The following is a 20427-nucleotide window of genomic DNA, read 5'->3' as shown; positions in this document are numbered from 1 at the left end:
GGAACAAATACCCAATCTCCGAAATTCCGACATTGTTATGTTAAGTAGTCCAAGGCAGACAAGGCATATTAAATCAAAGAAAGATATTAAAGGTGTCCATATTGTTGGCTAAAATTTCGTCACCTTTGCCGTCGTTTTTCGTCACCCTTCATTTTGACTCCTCTAATCAAGAGGCATATGTCGCTTGAAGAAAAGTCTTTGTAAAGTACTTTGAGACGACGTATGGAACCGTAAACAAAGTAGGTGGTAAATCAATTTAATGTAATAGCCTAAGCATATTATTTAAAAACTGACTGATGAATTTTAGCTCTGAAATGCACATGTCCCTGGGAGGAAAAACTCTTAATATGGCTTACTAAGAACCATGCACTTGTATGACAATCTGATGTACTAGCTATGCATATTGTGGGTTGAGTAGATTTCATCACCTTTGTCGCCTTTTCATCACTTGAAAGAAAACCTGTACAATGCAGATTGGGACGACTCGTGCAACTGGAAAGAAAGTGGGTGGTAAACCAATTTCATATATTAGCCTAAGCATATTATGGGCTAAATCGATTTGTTGCCTTTTTTTTTTCGTCGCCATATTGTAGACAGATTTGATTCGTCACCGTTACCACATTTGTTCGTCACTCTCTCGTTTACAACTGTCTAATGTGTTTGGTACCTCTTACCCAAAGCAAATGTCACCTAAAGAAAAATTTTCCATGAAGCACATTGGGAGGGATTTAAGTATAAACAAAGTGGTATAAAGATTTGATGTATTAGCTAAGCAAATCGTGGGCTAATTCGATTTCGTCACCCGTGACGCCTTTTTCGTCACCCTATTGTGGACAGATTTGATTTCGTCACCGTTACCACATTTCTTCGTCACTCTCTCATGTACAACTGTCTTATGTGTTCGGTACCTCTTACCCAAAGCAAATGTCACCTAAAAGAAAAATTTTCCATGAAGCACATTCAGAGGGATTCAAGTATAAACAAAGTGGTATAAAGATTTGATGTATTAGACAGGCAAATCGTGAGCTCATTCGATTTCATCACCCTTGCCGCCTTTTTCGTAACCCGTTAATTTAATAACTGTCTGATGTATTTGAGTGAGCCCTCGAATGCAAAGCACAGGTCCGTGGGAGAAAATTTCTTGACATGGCTATAATTGAGAAGTATGCACATCCAGGACAATTTGATGTACTAGCTATGAATATTGTTGGCTGAATAGATTTCATCACCGTCGCCGCCTTTTTCGTTACCCGTTATTTTACCACTGTCTGATGTATTTGAGCCCTCAGATAAAAAGCACATGTCCCAGGGAGAAAAAAACTCTTAATATGGCTTGTTGAGAAAGCATGCATCTCCTAGACATTTTGATGTACTAGTTATGTTAGCGAGGAAAAGGGGGCTATCGATTAACATCGCGAAATCAGTAACCATGGTTTTCAGCAAAACTGCGCAGCCACCTCGATGTTCGATAATGATAAATGGACAAGAGCTGAAGCAGGTGTCATCTTTCAATTACCTCGGTAGCCTGCTGACTTCAGATAGCCGCTCAGAACAAGAAATCAAGCGTAGAATTGGCATTGGAAAGACAGCGTTTCAGAACACGCACAAGGTGATGACGAACCGCAAATTGTCCATCGCCACAAGGGAACGGTTCTTGAAGACATACATATGGTCAGCTATGACATACGGCGCCGAGACATGGACAGTTAATAAGCCGATGAGACACAGAATAGAAAGTTTCGAGATGTGGTGCTACAGGCGAATGTTGACAATATCATGGACGGAAAGAAAATCAAACACAGAAGTACTAGAAATGGTGTCGGCTGAACGTGAGCTGCTCTCGACCATCAGGAAACGCCAGATGCAGTTTTTGGGCCATGTCGTGAGGAAGAGGCAAACTGAACATATAGTCCTGTCTGGATTTGTGAATGGGAAGAGATCACGTGGACGACAGCGACTCACTTTCCTTTCTGCAATGGCTGGATTAGTCGGCAAGAGAGGATCTACATTGCTGCATTCGTGCGACGATAGAGGGAGATGGCGGAAACATACTGCATCAGTGATCGCCAACGGGCAGTGACGTCCATGGCAGAACAGAGAGAGAGTTATGCATATTGTCTGCTGATTAGATTTCGTAACCGTTACCTCCTTTTGTCACCCTCGATTCGATATCGTCTCTACTGCACTCCTTTTTTTTTGTCACCTTTTATTTCAAAACTTCTGATGCATTTTAGCCCTCATAATTTAATTTATTCATGGGATCATCAATACTACACAAAAAAATTGCCAATGTAATGCTTAATGATTTTTGGAAAGAGGTACTTCTGGCTTTTTCAAAATTTTTACAAATTAATAGAAATAATAATTTAGCAAGTCAGCCTCTTTGGAATAATCCTTTGATTAAAATGAATAATAATACTGTATATTTTACGTTTTGGTGTGAGAAAGGTGTACGTTTTTATAAATGATATGTCAGATAATTATGGAAAATTTCTTTCATATTTTGAATTTCAGAAGAAGTTTGGTATACAAACTAACTTTCTTTCAGCACGGTGGATTGTGTACTTCTATTCAATCATTTGCAAAAAAAAATGTATGTCGAAGATGACAGAATCTTTTATTCCTCATAGTTTAACTGTAAAACAAAAGAAAGGTTGTTCTGATATTTATCAAACGTTTTTAAGACACACGTCAAAACATTGTAACAGCTTCGTAAAGAGGAGTAGTATGTTGGATATTGATGATGAAACATGGTCTTTATGCTGTTTCATTCCTTTTCAATCAACTATTGACATTAAAATGAGGTGGTTCCAATTTAACATTCTGAATAGAATATTATACATGAAAGATGACCTTTTAAAATTTGATTTTGTAATAGATAAAAAGTGTACGTTTTGTAATGATAGTGAGGAAACCATAATGCATATATTTTGTTTATATCCTTATTCAAATATTATATGGCATAAGTTTGAGCGATAGTTACTTTTCAAGATAGATAAACAAATATTTACAAACCACATAAGATATTTGGACTTTATGGTTTCAATAACACTGTATGATGTAAGAAGAAAAATTCTCTCCGCGAAATTCAAAAAAAGTTCCATCATTCGAACACATATCTGAAATAAAATGTTATTTTGAGATGGAAAATTGTATAAGTCAATTTTAGAGAAAAGAACTTTGTGAAAAACTGGGCTTTATTCATTAAGTGTTTTTGAACATTTAATCAAAATTATAAAATATCAAAAGTGTCTTTACGGTTGTGTCTGCCAATGAAAAAAGAATATTAATTATATGCTGTAAAAATAGTTAAATTCTGTTATTATATGTATAAGTGCAGTAGGTCACTTGTAGTCGATGATTGAATTATCATTCAATTCTCATTCTGTTTTGTATTGGAAAATTATTTGTAAATGTCGATTTCTGAATATGTGTATAAATAAAACACCCTGTGAAAGGGGGAAAAAAATAGCCCTCTAATCCAAAGCGCATTTCTCTTGATATACATTTTCTTATAATGATACTACTCCATCAATTTCAGTTAGTGTAGCATAATTTCAGAACATTACACCGCTATAGAAACTCATGCATTCATTTATTCAAAATTTTGTACATGACCACATTACAAATAAAACCTGTTACTGCAGATTCGTCCAAGTTGAGTTAATGGATAAATGAAGTTATTTTCAATCTGAATGCCAATATGATTCCATTTCCAGAAAAAAACAATATGAAGGTTGAATTTGCTGATCTTGATCCTTATTCCTAACTACCTCAAAGTAATGCACAACTAATTCCTTTTGCGTATTGTAACTATAGAAAATGAAAACAGATTCTTTAAGCTCGAATTCCTGAATGAAATAAATCTAATTTCAGACATTATTGAAGACGAAATTCAGTACCCTGTTAAGTCTTCACAAAGAGACATCTTTTCTCTCTCTCTCTGTTCTGCCATGGACGTCACTGCCCGTTGGCGATCACTGATGCAGTATGTTTCCGTCGCACGAATGCAGCAATGTAGATCCTCTCTCGCCGACTAATCCAGCCATTGCAGAAAGGAAAGTGAGTCGCTGTCGTTCACGTGATCTCTTCCCATTCACAAATCCAGACAGGACTAGATGTTCAGTTTGCCTCTTCCTCACGACATGGCCCAAAAACTGCATCTGGCGTTTTCTGATGGTCGAGAGCAGCTCACGTTCAGCCGACACCATTTCTAGTACTTCTGTGTTTGATTTTCTTTCCGTCCATGATATTGTCAACATTCGCCTGTAGCGCCACATCTCGAAACTTTCTATTCTATGTCTCATCGGCTTATTAACTGTCTATGTCTCGGCACCGTATGTCATAGTTGACCATAATGTCTTCAAGAACCGTTTTCTTGTGGCGATGGACAATTTGCGGTTCGTGATCACCCTGCGCAAGTTCTGAAACGCTGTCTTTCCAATGCCAATTCTACGCTTGATTTCTTGTTCTGAGTGGCTGTCTGAAGTCAGCAGGCTACCGAGGTAATTGAAAGATGACACCTGCTTCAGCTCTTGTCCATTTATCATTGTCGAACATCGAGGTGGCTGCTCAGTTTTGCTGAAGACCATGGTTACTGATTTCGCGATGTTAATCGATAGCCCCTTTTCCTCGCTTGCTCTGGAGACAACATCCATCAATCCCTGCAACTTCTCTGCACTGTCAGCTAGAATCACCGTGTCATCGGCGTACCTCATGTTTGTGAGTTGACTGCCTCCGATTGCAAAGCCAGGTTATTCGTCCAATTGTCGCTAATTGACTCTGTGTATAAGTTGAACATGTATGGCGAACCAACACATCCTTGTCGCACACCTCGCTCAATATCCTGCCAGTCACCAACTTCTCCATCATGCTGTACTGCAGCTGATTGCCTCCAGTACAGGTCTGCCAACAACCTTTTATCTTCGTCATCAGTGTCTAGCTTGTCCAGTGTCTTGAACAATTCTTCATGTTTAGCCTTATCAAACGCCTTCGTGTAGTCGATAAAGCATACATACAGATGTTGCTGCTTCTCTATAGCTCTTTCTGCCAAGCGGCGAATGACGAAGATCGCATTCCGTGTTCCTCTGTCTGGAACAAATCCATATTGCTGCTGTGAAATCTCATTGCATGTTCGACCTCTTATCCGGTTTATTAGCAAACGAACAAGAATCTTGGTTAGATAGCTCATCAAACTGATGGTTCGGTGTTCCTCACATTTGGTAGTTCCTGCTTTCTTCGGTAGAGCAATGAAGATTGATCTACACCAGTCGTCTGGTATATGTCCTTCCCGATATACTGCGTTCATCATCTCTGTGACCGTGTCAAGGATTTCGTCTTCTGATGCTTGTAGCATCTCTACCAGTATACCATCCGGTCCTGCAACCTTCCCGGAAGCGCTCTTCCATATCGCATTTCTGACCTCATCTTTGGTGAATTCCAGCATCCGACGTTCTCCTGCATTGTCATCCCCATATATGTAGGCTGCGGACCTCTATTGTCAGCGAATAATTGGCCTATGTACTCTCTCCATCTGTCTGATATTGCCGTTTTTTCCATCAAAATTTCATCGCTGTTATCTCGCAGGCAACCGCCGGCAGCTGACTTTTTCCGCTTTCCAGTCACTTTCTGGATGGAGCTGTGCATGTCGTTGTACTTCTTCTCTTCTTCCAGTTTCTGGATGTGATCACATTGTGCGTTCAAAAATTCCTCCTTTGCCTTTCGGCACTCGTATCGCACTTCCCAGTCCAGCTGTTTGTACAACACAGCATCATGGTTTTTTGTTTTTCTTCTCTGATCCATTAGTTGAAGGATATCGACAGTCATCCATTTCTGCTTTCCCTGTCTCGGCTGCTCAGGTATTACCTCTTCCGCTGCTTGTACCAAAGCTTCTGTCAGCCTCATGTTCAATATCTCAGCCTCATCTGATGTCGACTCATCAGCAGTTCTCCCACACGCTTTCTATTGATCAGCTACCGCCTGGTCCGTTCTTAAATAGATCAAATCGACGTCTTGGCTTTCGAGATGGATTTCTCTTCGCAGGCCGGTTGATCTTTAACCGTAGATTGCAAATCACTGGAACATGATCACTCCCGCAGTCTGCCCCAGGGTATGTCTTCGTTGCTGTAATCCAGCTATGAAAACGATGGTTGATTCTGATATAATCTATTTGGTTACGCACTCCATCTCCTGGACGCACCATGTGTATAGGCGGTGTTTCGGCTGTTTGAACCAAGTGTTCTTAATCACTTGTTGATGTACCATACACCACTGAATCCATCGCTCACCACGTTCGTTCCTCTCTCCCAGCCCATAGGGACCCAACACATCGTGCTCGAACGTGGTTCCATCTCTACCATGTCCAACTTTGCCGTTCATATCCCCCATGACGATATTTAGTTCACCTGGCTTGCACTGCCGATATAATCAGGGTATTAAAGTACCATTCAGTGACCAGTCGACAACTGGTGACGGAAAATCGAATATTGCGTGGAAATCCCGTCGCCCGTCTGCTATTTCAACGGGAAAATGAATAAAATCTCAATATCCTATTTTCAACTGAAAATGGAACACAGGATAATGGATTTGAATCAGGGTATTAAAGTACCTTTCAGTGACCAGTCGACAACTGGTGACGGAAATCGAATATTGCGTGGAAATCCCGTCGCCCGTCTGCTATTTCAACGGGAAAATGAATAAAATCTCAATATCCTATTTTCAACTGAAAATGGAACACAGGATAATGGATTTGCTCTTAAATTCTGTTTTTCGCTTTCAATTATAAAGAAATGTCAAAAATGACTCAAAATCCTATTTTCTGAACATTTCAAAAATAGGAAATGGAAAACAGGATATCGGTTCGATATTCGTTTTTCCATTTTCCATTTGCAACGATCGCGACGGGATATTGAAGACCGCCCCCAACGGCCACTTTATTTCGACACATAAATCAGTGGTAGCGGTTCGGTATTTTTCAGCGTCTAGAAGAAGAAGACTATACCTTGGCTACGATATGCTACGCACCTCATCAAAACTATCCAGCAGGCACAATCATGGGGTGTAGCTCTTTGTAGCGACGTGCTCTGCTGCGAAACGACAAGTTTGTGGAGACTTCCGACCGTAATTATGCGATATTTCCATCTACTGAAAACCTTTTTCTTCTCCGACTGAAACTGAGATGAACTAAGAAAATAGTTTTAGATGAAATCCTCGAATTTCAACAACTTCACCAATCACAATGTCGGTGAAAACGGAGAAAGGAGTTGCGTTTTCCCTTTTCAGTGTGCTAGGACCAGGTTGTGATTTTGTTTTTGCTGTTACTCTTTATGTGACTGCTCTTGGTTGCTGTGACACACAGACTATTTTTTTTTTTTTTGAGGGGGGGGGGGGGGCGAACACCATTCACCACGGGATTTCAGTTCGTACCTACGAATTCGTACCTACAATTCAATATGCCTCCTCGACACTTTCGTAGAATTCTTCGATTTCATCTTCTGTACACGCGCTGGTAGGTGCATAAAGCTGGATGATATTACAGTTGAATGGCTTGGAGTTCACTTTCAAGACGATCACCCCTTTCTGAAACGGCGTAGAATCCGGCCATTGCAGACGCAATCTCGTTTGACATCAACATCCCAACTCCATTTATATGTGCCTTTCTGTTTCCCGAGTAGACCATGGTGTACCCGTCCACCTTTATTTTCCCCGCTTGCGGCCAGCGCACCTCTGACATTCCCAGAACATCCAGCTTCAATCTCCTCATCTCCAGAACAACGTTTGCCCTGATACAGTGATCTCATGTGCCTATTCTTTTTTTCCGATTTTAGCTGCATGGTAGCATGATGATGGTCGAGGGAGTCTCGTGCTGTTGACGACTCAGCGCTACTGAGTACGATGTCTCGAATAGCATCAGTACATGTATTCATATTGCATCATTGATTCTCATAGCAATTTAAGACGGTAGTTTTTCAGACGGCATTTTCAGACCACCCTCATCATAATCATTATACAACAAAGAACGTTTTATCTTATCGTTCTTATAACTCCATAAAAACCCAAAGAATAATTTTTGAACCTCATCAAAGAAAGATGGAGGATTTGACAATCTACTTAAAGGATAAATCAATTTTGGAATTACCAAAGATTTTATAATAACAATTTTTCCATACAGTGTCAAAGATCTACAATTCCACAAATTCAAAAGTGCTCTTATTTCTGCAATTTTAGGTTTGAAATTCAAATCATAATCGTTGATACAATCAGAGAGGGGAATCTTTATTCCTAGATACATAAACAAATCTGTTGGCCAAATAAATGGAATGTCTCGACACAATATTTCTGAAAAACCTCCAAGTCTGACTACATTACATTTCTCAAGGTTTATTTTTAGGCCTGTTAGAGATGACAATGGTAGAATGTTGTTGGTCATCCTGAAATTAAATGCAAATTTGTTAACACTCGGTAATATTTACGGCCCCAATAATGACAACGATAGTTTTTTTGCTGATCTGCATAAGCTACTTGCAATGCACGGGGAAGAACCATATGTAATCGGTGGTGATTTTAACACAATTATTTTAGATGCTAAGTTAGATAAATTTCCGAATTTGATTCAAAATCATAAACGATGCTTTAAGGCCATAACTGATATAATGTTAGATTTTGATTTGATCGATATATGGAGATCCTTTAATTTATCAAAATGGAAATACACTTGGATGTCTCATAACAGTAAGATAGGAAGTCGTATTGATTATTTTTTGATATCCCAAAGCTTAACCACTTCAGTTGAAAAATGTGATATCAGCTTTGGATATAAAAACGGACCATTCTTTGATTTCTTGGATGTTAATGAAGTCCGTTGCAAAGCGGGGGCCGCGATTTTGGAAACTTAATACATCTATTTTAGCTTCGGCAAAAAACGTGGAAAAGATACAAAGTGTAGTAGATTTAGTTTTGACTGAAAACAAAGATTCGAACCCAATAAAGACTTGGGAATATTTGAAATATAAAGTAAGACAAAAGTGTATTCAAATTTCAAAAGAAAATAAAAGTGTTCGTCAGAAAAGATTGAGTAAATTAGAATCAGAAATTAATAAATTGCGTAATATAGATAATTTGAATGATAACAATGTGTTATTGAATGATCTCAAAAGGAAAGAAAGGATATATGAAGAATTACAGGAGGAAGTCGTGCGTGGTATAATTGTCTGCACCAAAGCTAAATGTGAAGGTGAACGTAATACTAAGTATTTTTTTAATTTGGAAAAGAGAAATTTTCAATAGAAGTGTATTTCTCGATTATCTACAAACAATGGCATGTTAACCGATGCAACTGATATTCTTGAAGAAGAAAGGTTATTCTATCTCCGGTTATATACCAAAGACAATCTGAAAAAGCTAGACGTTGATCCCATTAAAAATTTGGTGTTACCTACACTGCATCAGAATGAAGAACGATTCAAAAGATTTTAGAGAAAGAATGTTATGAAACTATAATGTCGTTTGCAAACGATAAAACATCGGGATCTGATGGTTTTTTCAAAACATTTTGGTTTCAGATTAGAGATTTGTTATGTTCTATGTATAATAAATGTTTTGAGGAAAAATCTCTTCCACATTCAATGCGAAGAAGCATTATAACTTTGATTCCAAAAAAAAGGTAAAGACCTGTTACTTTTAAAGAACTGGCCTCCAATATCACTTCTTAATAGTTACTACAAGATTTTGCCAAAAATTCTCTCTCAAAGACTTAAAAAGGTTTTACCTTATATCATAAGTAGGGATCAATATGGTTTCCTGAAAGGTAGATACATAGGAGAAATTATACGGTTGTTCATTGATATAAAACATTATTGTGAAATGCATAATATGGAAGGTATTGCTTTAAGCATTGATTTTGAAAAAGCCTTTGATATGTTAGTTTGGGATTTCTTATATCATGCTCTTTATACCTTTGGTTTTGATCAGTCTTTTATTCAGTGGGTCAAATTGTTATACTGCAGATTTTCAGGTCTTGCAAACATGCTTCGAGTTTTGGCAATGGCGGATGACAATGAAGACACAGTGGGTTTAAAAGACAAATATAGTTGTATATCATCCGCATAACAATGATAACTAATACAACGCTTGCGAAATACTTCACTAATTGGTTACATATACAGAGAAAAAAGCAGCGGGCCTCCAACAGAGGTACACCAAACTTTGTCATAGTTTGACAAGAAGTAGAATCACCAATTCTGACATAATGAGATCGATCACATAAGTAGGATATAAACCAATCAAGAACAGTTCCTTTGATGCCCAAATATCTCAATCGTTGAAACATGATCGACTGTGTCAAAGCTGAGCTCATATCAAGCATGATAAGAGCAGTGATGTTACCACTATCTAATTCTCTGAACACAATATCTGATAACTTGACTAACAGTGTTTCTACACTATGACCAGGCTTGTACGCAGATTGAAATGAATCAAGCAATTCATTATCTTGCAGATACATTGTCAGTTGTGAGAAAACAACCTTTTCAAGCAATTTACTTAAATAAGGTAAATTTGAAATTGGGCGGTAATTTTTTAGACACTCCTGATCTAAGCCTGCTTTTTTCAAAGTTGGATGAATAACTGCTTTTTTACACACCTGTGGAACAACACCTAATCTCAGGCTAGCATTTATGATTCTTGTGATAACGGGTGCTAAAACTCTGCCACACTTCTTAACCAAATCTGTTGGGATTGGATCAAGTTCACATGATTTGTTAGGTGAGTTCTTAATAAGCTTTTCTATCTCATTAACAGTGACAGACTGAAACTCATTCAATTCTGACTTGACTTCACATACAATGTCATTTGGCTGTTCACAACGAGTTGGGAAACTCCGTTGGATTGCCACAATTTTATCAATGAAATATTTATTAAAACAATTGGCTAACTCAACTTGATCACCATGAGTGAGGTGTTCTGGCAAAGTAGATCGCTGTTTTCGGTAAAGTAAATCATTAGCAACTTTGTACAACTTCTTTGTATCTTTCCCACACTCTGTAACCTTTTTTGAATGATATTGTAACTTAGCATCTTTAATCAAGGCATTTACACATCGCCTTTGTGCATGATACATCTGCTTGTGAATCTCCAGTTTTGTGGACCTTGACTTCTTTTCTAACTGTCTACGAAGCAGTTTTGCTTGAGCTATTTCTGGGGTATACCATTCCGTATTGGGGTGTATTGTGACCTTGATTCGTTTCTCAGGTGCCAACTTATCAAGGGTGGCAGTGAGTAAGGTGTTATACAAATTCACTTCATCATCAACATTATTAACTTATAGATTCAGCTGATAAAAGAGACTTAACATGAGTATCAGCAACAAACTCTTGTGGGTTATCAGATTTCAAATTCCGTGTCACAACAAATGTTTTTTTGATACAACGTTTATTGCTGAATGATCTGATATACCTTCCACAACACCGGTATTACAAAGTTGTACAGTGTTACCTTTATGAGTTATAAGCAGATCTAATACATGGCCTCGATTATGAGTTGGCTCATTAATACGTTGAATCATATGAAAGGCTGACAATAATTCAGAGAACAACTTCGAATTCGAAGTTGATGAGTCCACAGGTATATTGAAATCTGCAAATTAACCTGCAATTAACAAGTCAGACGAGTAGAGAAGCTGTCTATCGAGAACATTAGAAAACTCATCCAAGAAAATCTGAAACTGTACTGAACTGGGTGGACGATATACATTGATGAAATGCAACGACTTCTGCATATAATTCAGAGTCATCTGAATCATTTCAAATGTTGTAACATTTGGGGAATCTACAATTCTGACATCTAATTGACTTTTAAACAACACAGCTATTCCTCCTCCTCGTTTGCCAACTCTGGGAATGTGCTTAAATGTGAAGCCATGTGGTGTCAATTGACCAATCGGAGCAGCATCATTAGGCGTAGGCCATGTTTCACAAATAGCAACAATGTCTAATTCATGATCAAGAATATAATCTACAAATTCAGCGGTTTTGTTCTTCAGCGATCTGGCATTTAACATAGCAAATTTCAAATTCATACATGAAATATCAGAATTCACAAATTTTCTTTCGTGTAACAACTTCACAGTTTGATCCCTATTTTGTCTTACCTTTTACCTCTGCGAGTCTTTTTCACTCTGTTAATCTGTAGTGCTGTTATTCGTTGCCATGTCACTTCATTAATCCTAAGGCACTTACAAGAAGGTTTAGTGGAGTAAACATTGTAAGGGTTCAGCTGTAAAAGGTCCGAAATACTATATGCACGTCTTGTATTGTTATCTACAGCATGATCTTTAGTAGCTGACACACTAAATGACGGACCTGGGTTGATTTCAACATCTCCACTGGTAAGCAGTGACATGTGAAAAGTAGAGCTTGCATTCTTATAATACAAAATGCATGCTTTTGAGTAGCCTTTTACACTGATACCGGTACTAGACATGTTCTTATCATTTTTCACAGTTGGTAGTATAGACCTACTAAAAGTGCATGTGGCTGTACAACAATACATACATGGCAAAAGAGTCAGTATTAGACTCACAACAAACATATACCTCATTCGTTCCATTATACTGATCATTATCATCACTGCGTTGTGCAAAACGTACATAAAAATTTTAAAAAGCTACAGCTCATTCAAGTACAACAGTTGAGCGCATGAACACAAACGCGTATGACTTCTACGCGCTGAACAGCTCTAGGCTCATGAGCGCATAAACACATACCTGAATATGAAGGCTGTAGTGTGGCTCCCGTACAAACGATATCAAACCCCAAATCCAGTTTGCCGATTTTCAGCCAAATCCTCGAATTACTTAACACAAAAATGGTCCAGGAGATTCACAAATATAATCTGCTCTTAATTTTCCCTTTTGCATATTATATGAAAGGGAAAATAAAGAGCTAAATTGACTTTTATCATATGACACCAAGAATCTTATCATACACATTTCGATGAAGGTCTAGATATAAATGAAAAAGAATTTAGTTAATTCAACCTTCAAACTGTACATATTGGAAAAAAAATCGGCACCCATTTTGGAATCAACTTAGCCCGTCTTAACCAGGTAATTAGGTATTTTGGCGAGTCTGCACAAAGCTGTCACATCGCAGAATTCGCAAGGTCGTCACAATATTTCGAAAATGATTATGAAGTAATTCACACTTTGTGAGGAATATAGTGTTAGACTTTGCTGTTAGTTGGAATTTTATTAGGTGTAAACCAGTACAGGAAACTGGAGATTGCAGTTAAAGTGCAGGTATTGTTGTTTGTGTTAATTGAGCTGCACTTTGTTTGGGTTTTATTTTGGTGGGCAATTGAGTTGGGACTATGGAAGGATTACCTGTGGTAGATAACAGGGAAGGGGGTATAGCTCTTTGTGTATTGTGCCTTCTCTGTATCCACAGCTAAGGGACTTAATAGCAGTATAAAATGTTTTGTTAGGGAATTAAGTTGGCCACCTTGGATGAGCTTTTAATTGGGTCTGTGTTTAACTTGGAAAATTGTGTTCCTTTGTCCTTAGTTGTGAAGGTTAGTTATTTGGGCATGGGAAGGGGAGTTGGATTTTAGATCTCACTGAGGACAGACCTGTACAGTATGTAGGGGAGAGAACTGTCTAAAAATGATGATGAGCTGCTGCTCATCATCAGTCAGTCCGAGTGTTTCGTCTTCAAAGTTTGAAATATCTTGTGATCTGGTGAATATGTAACTTTGGTTACGTAAATAAAGCCGCGGAGGTCAGCTTGGAACTATACACCAGAAGTTGAAATCTCCCTATGTTTGAGTATATGTGTGGCAATGTTGGTGATGACAGTCACAACTATGGAACTGTGAGAAAAAGCCCACAGGAGTGCAATTGGGTAATGCCCTCCCCGCGCGTATCGCTACAATTACATGAGATTTTTTTTCGAATTTCAAGGAAATGTCTCGTTAAGTGCAGATTGAGAAAAAATCCTTGATTTCGTCAACTTGACACGACAATTCAAACATGCCACTTATCACTTTTGATAAATGATTTCGCTAAATCTAGCCATGAAGACTGGAAGATTTGTTACATTGGAACGAGTTTGGTGTTTTCATTGGAAGGCATGATTCAGAATTTCGAAGTTCCTTGCTTCCAAATGACTTGTTCGTAATTCTTTGCATTGAAAACGTAACATACTATACCAATCTTAATTGTACATTAGACACAAGTTCCACTTATCACTTTCAGCAAGAAAAATATATATTTCAAATTGATAATTTCTTGCATTAGAATATGTTCTCATTTTCGGAGTTTCGGAGTTTCGGAGTTAAGTTCCTTTATTCGAATGACTCGTACCCCTTCGCAATCAAAACTTAATTGTTTGACTTACCCTTTCAACAACCATTTGAAGATTTCTACGAGAGGGAGACACTTCAGTAAAATTGTCTGCTTCCTTGTTTTATGTTGATTATTGGTGAATTCAATCAATCTTAACACTGCACAGGATATTCTTGTAGATTCACGGACTATCAAATCGTCAAAATCTTGTGCACTGTTGGCGAAATAAATTGGAAGTGCAAAAGGTGACTTTGTCTGATCGTGGATCGTAAAGTAAAATGCAAAATCCGTCATTTTCAATGGTTAATGGTATTAAAGGGCAAATAATTGTAAAATTACTTGATTTCATCAATCTGCCACATAAAACAACGGAGTATAATATTTTCGTGTACAACGCAATCAAATGCTTTTTCTGCTCACAAAAACATTCCTTCATTGAACATAATGATGCAATTCACTTAAAATTTACCGAAATCGTCTTTCCATAATCTGGTGACCCGTAAGAACTGTTGGTATCTGTGCGTGAACTAGAGTGACGCTCTTTTCGACAATGTCAACGACATTGAGATCACATGCTCCATTAAGCTACAAGAATTTTTCTCTACAGTGTTAAAGTTGCTTCAATACACCAATATTCAAAGTAAAACCATGAAGTACGCAATATTATTGTACTAATATGTACAAGAAACTCTTTAGTGCAAATCTTCAAATGCTTGTTCAAGGTTAACGAAGAAAAGCAATAAAACTTTTTTTGTTGTTGTTGCAAATGTATTATCTGATTCACATATTTAATGTAAACACCAGAATCGTTCTACTGCAACAAATTGTCAATTTTTCTTGCAAGGTTGACGAAATAAATGGAATTGCGAATATGGCTTAAATTATTTCTTTATGAGAACGCAAACGCGAATGCAAATTGCGGAATGGTTAACAAACAACCAACATAGTACCAAAAAAAAAAAAATCAACTGAGAGCGACATCCTGAGCTATCTGCCAATTCCATCGTACTCTGGGAGCCCAAACAGGGAATTGCAAAAAGAGGAAGAAGTAGGGCCACTTTCATCAGTGTACTAAAGAAAGGACGCAGACCTTGATAGTATTAATGAACTAAAGACAGTCATGTTAGATAGACAGGTTTCGAGGCGCAACTTTGTGTATGAAACCCGAGTTGGCATAGGCTGTAGCTGATACACGCCCCCGAATTACATGTAGTAGTAGTAGTATCGAGAACACAAAACACACAGAACGTACTATTACCAAACAAAAGGAAAGCTGAAGAAATTCATTACAAGAAAAAGTTCCCTATAATTTATTCTAATCCTTATCACTAATGAATACTATAACCCACTATATGTATCTTATGCTGTTTGATGTAATTCCTTACATTTTTTATATTGTTGTTTAACTTTTTTCTGGCGTGTTGATCCTACTGTATAAATTCATAAGTTGCATGTCAAACATACCAATATGAAACTGGTCAATAGGGGATAACAGCGACATCTGCCTCTATTATGGAAAATACACATATTGCCGACTATATCCCAGAATGTGCCCTTTTGGGCATTTATCCCCTATTGCCCAGGCTCAAACCTTCGTTATCAACAGATGTGAGTTATTTTTCAACAATTATACATAAACTAACCAGGCCAATAGGTTAACAAAGCTTTTTCTACAAACACACATATAACTCAATTACAAAGAATATCGATATTTTCATGTATATCAAAAAATGGGCCCATTCGGGCATTTATCCCCTATTTACCAGGGTCAAATTTTGGTTATTAATAGATATGAGTTAAATTATGTAAAATATACCAATATGAAACTGGTCAATAGGGAATAACAGCGATATCTATAAGCGATATGCCTCTATTATGAAGAATACACATATTTTCGACTATATCCCAAAATAGTCCCTTGATAATGAATTTATCTATAAGCGATATGCCTTTATTATAGAAAATACACATGTTTCCGACTATATCCAAAAATAGGCCCTTTTGGGCATTTATCCCCTTATGGCCAGGCTCAAACCTTCGTTATCAACAGTTTTTATTTATTTCATTACAATTATACCTATATAAACCTGACCAATAAGGGGAAAACAGCTTTTTCTACAAAGACATATAACTGAATCACAAAGAATATCGATATTTTCATATATATCACAAAATGGGCCCTTTGGGGCATTTATCCCCTATTGGTCACGGTGAAACCTTAGTTTTCAACAGATATGAGTTATACTATGTCAAATATACCAATATGAAACTGGCCAATTGGGGATAACAGCGACATCTATAAGCGATATGCCTCTATTATGGAAAATGCACATATTTCCGACTATATCCCAAAATAGGCCCTTTGGGGCATTTATCCCCTTATGGCCAGGCTCAAACCTTCGTTATCAACAGTTTTCATTTATTTCATTACAATTATACCTATATAAACCTGGCCAATAGGGGAAAACAACTTTTTCTACAAACACACATAACTAAATTACAAAGAATATCCATATTTCATGTATATCACAAATTGCTCACTTTCGGGCATTTATCCTCTATTGGCCATGGTCAAATCTTGGTTATTTATAGAAATATCATGTCAAATATACCAATATGAAACTGGCCAATAGGGGATAACAGCGACATCTATAAGCGATATGATTCTATTATGGAAAATGCACATATTTCCGACTATATCCCAAAATAGGCCCTTTGGGGCATTTATCCCCTTATGGCCAGGCTCAAACCTTCGTTATCAACAGTTTTTATTTATTTCATTACAATTATACCTATATAAACCTGACCAATAAGGGGAAAACAGCTTTTTCTACAAAGACATATAACTCAATTACAAAGAATATCGATATTTTCATATATATCACAAAATGGGCCCTTTGGGGCATTTATCCCCTATTGGTCACGGTGAAACCTTAGTTTTCAACAGATATGAGTTATACTATGTCAAATATACCAATATGAAACTGGCCAATTGGGGATAACAGCGACATCTATAAGCGATATGCCTCTATTATGGAAAATTCACATATCTCCGACTACATCCGAAAATAGGCCCTTTGGGGCATTTATCCCCTTATGGCCAGGCTCAAACCTTCGTTATCAACAGTTTTTATTTATTTCATTACAATTATACCTATATAAACCTGACCAATAAGGGGAAAACAGCTTTTTCTACAAAGACATATAACTGAATCACAAAGAATATCGATATTTTCATATATATCACAAAATGGGCCCTTTCGGGCATTTATCCCCTATTGGTCACGGTCAAACCTTAGTTTTCAACAGATATGAGTTATACTATGTCAAATATACCAATATGAAACTGGCCAATTGGGGATAACAGCGACATCTATAAGCGATATGCCTCTATTATGGAAAATGCACATATTTCCGACTATATCCCAAAATAGGCCCTTTGGGGCATTTATCCCCTTATGGCCAGGCTCAAACCTTCGTTATCAACAGTTTTTATTTATTTCATTACAATTATACCTATATAAACCTGACCAATAAGGGGAAAACAGCTTTTTCTACAAAGACATATAACTGAATCACAAAGAATATCGATATTTTCATATATATCACAAAATGGGCCCTTTGGGGCATTTATCCCCTATTGGTCACGGTCAAACCTTAGTTTTCAACAGATATGAGTTATACTATGTCAAATATACCAATATGAAACTGGCCAATTGGGGATAACAGCGACATCTATAAGCGATATGCCTCTATTATGGAAAATGCACATATTTCCGACTATATCCCAAAATAGGCCCTTTGGGGCATTTATCCCCTTATGGCCAGGCTCAAACCTTCGTTATCAACAGTTTTTATTTATTTCATTACAATTATACCTATATAAACCTGACCAATAAGGGGAAAACAGCTTTTTCTACAAAGACATATAACTGAATCACAAAGAATATCGATATTTTCATATATATCACAAAATGGGCCCTTTGGGGCATTTATCCCCTATTGGTCACGGTCAAACCTTAGTTTTCAACAGATATGAGTTATACTATGTCAAATATACCAATATGAAACTGGCCAATTGGGGATAACAGCGACATCTATAAGCGATATGCCTCTATTATGGAAAATGCACATATTTCCGACTATATCCCAAAATAGGCCCTTTGGGGCATTTATCCCCTTATGGCCAGGCTCAAACCTTCGTTATCAACAGTTTTTATTTATTTCATTACAATTATACCTATATAAACCTGACCAATAAGGGGAAAACAGCTTTTTCTACAAAGACATATAACTCAATTACAAAGAATATCGATATTTTCATATATATCACAAAATGGGCCCTTTGGGGCATTTATCCCCTATTGGTCACGGTCAAACCTTAGTTTTCAACAGATATGAGTTATACTATGTCAAATATACCAATATGAAACTGGCCAATAGGGGATAACAGCGACATCTATAAGCGATATGCCTCTATTATGGAAAATTCACATATCTCCGACTACATCCGAAAATAGCCCTTTTAGGCATTTATTGGCCAGGCTCAAAAATTCGTTATCAACAGTTATCATTTATTTAATGGCAGTTATACCTATATAAACCTGGCCAATAGGGGAAAACAGCTTTTACTACAAACACATATAACTGAATTACAAAGAATATCCATATTTCATGTATATCACAAATTGCTCACTTTCGGGCATTTATCCTCTATTGGCCATGGTCAAATCTTGGTTATTTATAGAAATATCATGTCAAATATACCAATATGAAACTGGCCAATAGGGGATAACAGCGGACATCTATAAGCGATATGATTCTATTATGGAAAATGCACATATTTCCGAATATATCCCAAAATAGGCCCTTTGGGGCATTTATCCTCTATTGGCCAAGCTCAAATCTTTGTTTTGCAACAGTTATTATTGATTTAATGGCAATTATACCTATATAAACCTGGCCGATAGGGGAAAACAGCTTTTTTACAAACATATTAACTCAATAACACAGAATATCGATATTTTCGTCTATCCAAAAATGGGCACTTTCGGGTATTTATGCCCAATTTGCCAGGGTCAAACATTTGTTATCAAGAGATGTGTGGTATATTACCGATACGAAACCAGCCGATAGGGGATAACAGCGACATCTGTAAGCGATATGCCTCCATTATTGAAAAAAACACATCTTTCCGACTATATATAAAAATAGGCCCTTTTTGGCATTTATTCCCTATTGGCCTGGCTCAAATGTTCGTTATCAACAGTTTTTATTTATTCAAGATTGCACCACTCAAACTTGAAAATAACAGAAGAGTGCCGAAAATTCAACAAAGGTGACGAAATCGATTCAGGCCACATCACATATTAAGTCGAATATCGGGCACCATAACGGAAGCGGAGTGGCCAGAAGAGAAGCTGGCGCTTAAGTGTAGTCTCCTCGAGAGAACAATGGAACGCTTGCAACGTTAAATCCCTGGAGTTCCGCCGGGATAGACGGTCAACGTCCCGCTGAAAAGCGGACGGGGTGGAGCAGAGTGCACGAAGAGGCGAACTCCTATCTGTTATCTGCCAGCTTAATCCCCGGAGTTCTGGCGGGCGAGGCTCCCAGATTTCCACTGAATTGCTAGCGACGAATCGGAGCACGAGGAGATAAATCTCTATAAATGTCTCTGTTCTGTTTTTGTTCTTGTTTCTCTTCTTTACTCTGTGTGTAAGCGTGTGGGTGTATATGTGTGTGTGTGTGTGTGTGCACGTGTGCGTGTGCAACAGTTCCATCCCGTCGGCTTTTCAGCGAGTCGTTGACCGCCTGTCCCGCCGGAGCTCTGTGAGAGCTAACGGTGGAAGTGCCGTTGTAGTTTCGGAGGCACTACACTTAAAGGACAAGTCCACCTTTATCACATTGAGAGAATGCAGCAATATTAGCAGAACTCATCAGTGAAAGTTTGAGGAAAATCGGACAATCCGTTCAAAAGTTATGAATATTTTAAGTGTCTGTGCAGTCACTGCTGGATGAGAAGACTACTACAGTGTATGATGTCACATGCGTACAACTATATAAGGAAAATAAAAAGAGAATTTCACAAA

At 37.6% G+C, this 20427-nt stretch overlaps 1 protein-coding gene across 1 annotated transcript; it reads right to left on the bottom strand.

The window, feature by feature from the left end:
* Window positions 1-4322: 4322 nt before the first annotated feature.
* Window positions 4323-4718, bottom strand: LOC139744110 (uncharacterized). Its single transcript, XM_071654567.1, has one exon. It carries the CDS (start codon window positions 4716-4718, stop codon window positions 4323-4325), a length of 396 nt encoding a protein of 131 aa, XP_071510668.1.
* Between the last annotated feature and the right edge of the window lie 15709 nt (window positions 4719-20427).

This window comes from Diadema antillarum, unplaced genomic scaffold (assembly GCF_040938485.1).
Source record: "Diadema antillarum isolate AM-2024a unplaced genomic scaffold, OU_Dant_1.0 seq00001137_RagTag, whole genome shotgun sequence".
NCBI lineage: Eukaryota > Metazoa > Echinodermata > Echinoidea > Diadematoida > Diadematidae > Diadema > Diadema antillarum.
This window is presented reverse-complemented; position numbering and strand designations above follow the sequence as displayed.

Bases quoted from the DNA above. Each gene is read 5' to 3' on its own strand.
- LOC139744110 (XM_071654567.1), bottom strand. From the start codon at position 4,718: ATGAGGTACGCCGATGACACGGTGATTCTAGCTGACAGTGCAGAGAAG.